The 5,516-nt window shown below is 35.9% G+C and overlaps 1 protein-coding gene across 11 annotated transcripts in view; it reads left to right on the plus strand.

Annotated features, from left to right (window-relative positions):
- Window positions 1–5,516, plus strand: part of FRYL (FRY like transcription coactivator) — a 274,545-nt gene that overhangs the window by 146,594 nt on the left and 122,435 nt on the right. For all 11 annotated transcript variants that reach the window (XM_040484078.1, XM_040484071.1, XM_040484087.1 and 8 more), the window contains one exon: window positions 5,169–5,248. In XM_040484078.1, the coding sequence (XP_040340012.1) occupies window positions 5,169–5,248 (80 nt within the window). The remainder of the gene's footprint in view (window positions 1–5,168; window positions 5,249–5,516) is intronic.

The raw sequence follows: 5,516 nt of genomic DNA on the forward strand, positions 1-5,516 counted from the left end.
GATAGATAGATAGATAGATAGATAGATAGATAGATAGATAGATAGATGGTGTGCTAGTATTCTCCGTGCTGTGTGAGTTTAGTCACCTTTCTCATTGAGCTGAATCCATGTCAATGAATAGTTACTTACTGGATTTCTTGTGTTTCTTGTCTCTCATTACAGTGTAATTGTGGTTACTGTTTCTAATGTTTCTCACCTATTTACTAGGTTTGAACTAGCTCCTGATCATTATTCTGGGCTAAATTCAGCTCCTTCCTCATAGACTCTTGGTTTCCCTTTGTCAAAAATAAATTATCTTTATTTTAAATAAAAATCTCTCCTTTGTCAAACCCTCAAGGAACATTCTCACCATCTCTGAATAATTAGAATTCTCTGCTTTTCTTTGCCCTAGTCTAGTTTGTGGCTGTCTTGGTAGTATTAAAATCTCTATTACAATTTTACCCTATTGACAAAGTGTTCTATAACGTAGGTTGTTAAACCTTTCAAGGAAATGTGTAATTCCCGTGCATTTTTTATTTTAATTGGACTTCCAGCGCAAGAATGTGATAAATCATGATCCTGGCTCCAGACACACTGTCATCATTGACCTCTGTGTGTTTGTTTACACTATACTGATTACCTGTGAGCTCCACCAATACCTATAATTTAAGTCTCATTATGTGAATCTCTCCTAGTTCATTGCCTGGCTACCCTCTTCCCATTTTTCTGATTTTTATGTTAATTATTCTCTTTAAAAAAATGTTTTCCTATATGTTTGAATATTAAGTTTCTCTTGTCTTTGAACTTCATAAAAAACTGTATCATGCGTATATTGTCCTCTGGGACTTAACATTTTCACTCAACAGTATGTTGTTAGAATTAATCCATGACGTGTGTGGCTATACATTATTTTTTTCTTAGGTGTGTAACTGCTAGTGTGTTGGAGCTCCACCTTCTTAGGTTCATTCCTGGAGCCCTGCAGACTAAACTGACAGATGTCAGATTATCAGGAGAAAAGGTTTATGACATATGCATATGGAGGCCTTCATAGGGAAACAGTTGAATACACAAAGAATGGTTAAGCCCCAAAACTTAACAAAGCGCAGTACGTTGTGAAGTGACAAGACAAAGGAAAAATGTTTGGGCTTCTAGGGGTGGTAAATTGGGAAAAGGAAAATACGTGGGGGAAACTAATGGAAGATAAGGGCTCTTTAGTAAGTTTGTGCAGACCTGTCTCTTTACCAAGTATTCTTCTTTTTGTGGTACAGGAAAGAGGAGGGGAGACTGCTTTTAGGCAGAAAGGGGGAGGGTGGAGAGCTCTTCCTGCACCTGCTGTTTCTCAGTTGCCTTCAGCTCAAAATGATTCTCAAGCCGAAGTGCTACATTTTGTGGTGGCATACTTTGATCTGCTTCACTAGATGGTAGGCTGTGTAAAAAATTGATTTAAACTCACACCAGCAATGTCTGTGAAATCTGATTCATTTACATTATCTGTGCTGTTTGGTGTTGTCAGGCTTTCCCCCACTGAATAGGTGTAAAATGATACTTTGTGTACTTTCATCATCCTTGTTACTAATTAAGCATCTTTTCATACGTTTATCATCTTAGGAATAAGTACAACAAAGGGCAACAACAGAAAATTATAAAACCTTGCCGAAAACTTAAAGAAGTGAAAAGATACTCCATGTAAATGAAGAAGAATACAGTTAACCCCAAATTGATCTATAGATTCATTGCAACTCCAATAAAAATCCTAACAGTTTTTATGTAACTTGGGTGACTCTAGATTGAATATGGAAGAACAGTGGGCCAAAAGTGGCTAAGTGCTCTCTGAAGAAGAATAAAGGGGACTTTCAGTATCAGACAGCAAACTTATTTATAAAGTCTGATAATGGAGACCGTATGATTTTGGTACCGACATATAAAAATTAATAGAATAGTGAGCTCAGAAGCAGATCCACAAATGTTTAGAACTTGAATATATATCAGCGGTGACTTGTATAATCTTAAAAAAAAATTTTTTTTCTAATCTTTATTTTTGAGAGAGGGAGAGACAGAGTGCAAATAGGGGAGGAACAGAGAGAGAGGGAGACACAGAATCAGAAGCAGGCTACAGGCTCCGAGCTGTCAGCACAGAGCCTGACGCAGGGCTTAAACCCATGAACCGCAAGTTCATGATCTGAGCCAAAGTTGGATACTTAGCCCACTGAGCCACCCAGGTGCCCCTAAAATCTTTGATCCATCAGTTCCTCCTTTTGGGCTCTTTCCCTTGGAACTATACAAGTATATAAAGTTAGATGTCGAAGATTTTTTTTTTTTTTTTTTTTTTTACAGCACCAGAGGATCATTTATTTCACAATCCGCGAACATTTTATTTATTTATTTATTTATTTATTTTTTATTAAAAAAAAAATTTTTTTTTTCAACGTTTATTTATTTTTGGGACAGAGAGAGACAGAGCATGAACGGGGGAGGGGCAGAGAGAGAGGGAGACACAGAATCGGAAACAGGCTCCAGGCTTCGAGCCATCAGCCCAGAGCCTGACGCGGGGCTCGAACTCCCGGACCGCGAGATCGTGACCTGGCTGAAGTCGGACGCTTAACCGACTGCGCCACCCAGGCGCCCCTCCGTGAACATTTTAAATAAGAAAATATTCTAAAAAGAATATGAAAACATTTTCCAATTGTTAAAACATTTTTTAAATGCTTGCTATGTAATTATATGTAACATAGAGCCAGTTCTCACCTGGCAATATAGTGCTCCTAAAGTTAATGCATACACAAATTATTTGAGACTCATAATGCATTTTTTCCTGTAGGAGTCATGTGATATTTTAGGGGTTTTTCAGATATTAATCCATAACAATCATTCTAATGTTATATGTATATAATGTTATATGTATATATATAAGTATATGAAGACTGTAAATTTCTTGAAACTGGGAATCATCCTATACACATTTAAATTTCACTTTCTAGCAGACAGCTTTGCATATGATGGGTCCTCCAATAAACATTCCTTAAACAGTTCATTTTTTAAAGTACCTAATGTGTTAGGGCAGCTGTTTTGGAGTCCAGTTTTAAGTCTCGAAATCCTGGCTCTGCCACCTACAGGATGTAAGTCATGGAGCAAATTATATAATCTTGCTGCACCTCAATTTATTTGTCTATTAAAACTGTGATAATCATAATACCTACCTCATAATGTTGTGGGGAGTAAATGAATTATTACATATAAAATACTTATAAAATAACAGTACTTGCATACCAGGATTCAATGCACATTAAATATTATTAGCTTTTAAGCACATCTCCCCAGCTAAATTATAAACTCTTTGAGACAGAGCCAGTGTCCTATACTTTTTATAATACCAGAGCCTGTATAATTTCTTACATAATATATGCATTAAATATTTATAAAAGTATGTAATAAAAGGAATGAATGAATGATTATATGCTTACAATACTTTCTCCATAAAAAAATCAAATATACACAGGATTGGTAACATTCTAACATTTGTTACAGTAAAAAAAAAATGTGATCAGAAATTAAATAAAATTTAAGACTTGTCAGAGAACTACAAGTATAAGTAAGAGGAGAAAAGAAACAGAAATCACTACCAATGGGAAATTCTTCCTTATATTTTAGACCCTGGAAGACAGGGACTTTTATCCTGTTTCTTTCTTTTTTTTTTATTTAATTTTTTATTTTTTTTAGATTTACATCCAAATTAGTTAGCATATAGTGCAACAATGATTTCAGGAGTAGATTCCTTAATCCCCTTACCCATTTAGCCCATCCCCCCTCCCACAACCCCTCCAGTAGCCCTCAGTTTGTTCTCCATATGTATGAGTCTCTTCTGTTTTTTCCCCCACCGTTTTTATATTATTTTTGTTTCCCTTCCCTTATGTTCATCTGTTTTGTCTCTTAAAGTCCTCATATGAGTGAAGTCATATGATATTTGTCTTTTTCTGACTAATGTCACTTAGCATAATACCCTCCAGTTCCACCCACGTAGTTGCAAATGGCAAGATTTCATTCTTTTTGATTGCCGAGTAATACTCCATTGCATGTGTGTGTGTGTGTGTGTGTGTGTGTGTGTGTGTGTGTGTGTGTGTATACCACATCTTCTTTATCCACTCATCCATCGATGGACATTTGGGCTCTTTCCATACTTTGGGTATTGTTGACTGAGCTGCTACAAACATGGGGGTGCATGTGTCCCTTTGAAACGGCACACCTGTATCCCGTGGATAAATGCCTAGTAGTGCAATTGCTGGGTCGTAGGGTAGTTCTATTTTTGATTTTTTGAGGAACCTCCATACTGTTTTCCAGAGTGGCTGCACCAGCTTGCATTCCCAAAATGTCTAAGATGTTTATAACATCATATTGATTATTGAAAATCTAGAATGACATGGCAGGCGATAGGAAGCTCATTAAATACATCATATGCTGAGTATTATGTGGCCATTGAAAAGAAAGGAGGGGCTCTAACTACTGCCATGGAAAGGGGAGGCATCATTTTCTTAAGAAAAATCAGGTGTGTGGGTGTGGATAGGAAAAATCTGGAAGGATATGTATCAAGCTATTAATAGTGATTGTATATGGGAGAAGGGGCAGGGATTTTACTTTCTGGTTTTAAATATTTTCATTTGGTTTACATATTAGGAAGTAGCATATAGTTTTTAAAGAACTAAAAACATATTTAAATTACGATTTTCTAATACTAATAAGGCCATGAATAGTTTTAAATTGTTGGAAAAGTTGGTGTCATTTTGGCTACTGTTTATGATAGAAAAATCAGACTATATATGGAATGTGTGGCTGGCTCAGCCAGAGGTTGCTTTCCCATAGGTGTTGCAGAGAGGTACGTGTGAGTGTCTTAATTTCCTGACAATTACAGTAAATCAGCAATAACGACTACTTTTTCCCCTTTATGGGCCTAGTTCAAGGATTTGTGATTATACAGCCAATATTCTTAAATTTAGAGGTTATTAAATTAGATGAGTAACTAAATTCTCTGAGAAAATAATAGAATCCTTAGAAAAAGGGCAGATTGACAAATTAGTAATTGATCATACCATGGAAATGAAAACTGGTTATTGATTTAATTAGTTGAAATGTGGAGAACACTCATAAGACTTATAATTTACTTAGCTCTTGCTGGTTTTATGATTTTTTCATTCTAGATTCCTGTTCATCCTGTGCCCGATCCCTTAGTTCATGAAGTTCTAAACTTAGCTTTTAAGCACTTTAAACATAAGGAAGGGTAAGTAAAATACTAACTTGGGATTGTTGCTTTTCTCCTAGTCCTGGGTTAGACTGTTTAAGTATAATTTGAACTCTCTCTGATCATTTGTTTTGTTTTTAGAGTTCAAAGCATTTATCTTCCTTTTTCTTTCTTTCTTCCTTTCTTTCTTCCTTTCTTTCTTCCTTTCTTTCTTCCTTCCTTCCTTCCTCCCTTCCTCCCTTCCTTCCTCCCTCCCTTTCTTTCTTTCTTTCTTTCTTTCTTTCTTTCTTTCTTTCTTTCTTTCTTT

The sequence above is a fragment of the Herpailurus yagouaroundi genome, unplaced genomic scaffold, assembly GCF_014898765.1.
Source record: "Herpailurus yagouaroundi ecotype Mexico unplaced genomic scaffold, PumYag 28, whole genome shotgun sequence".
NCBI lineage: Eukaryota > Metazoa > Chordata > Mammalia > Carnivora > Felidae > Herpailurus > Herpailurus yagouaroundi.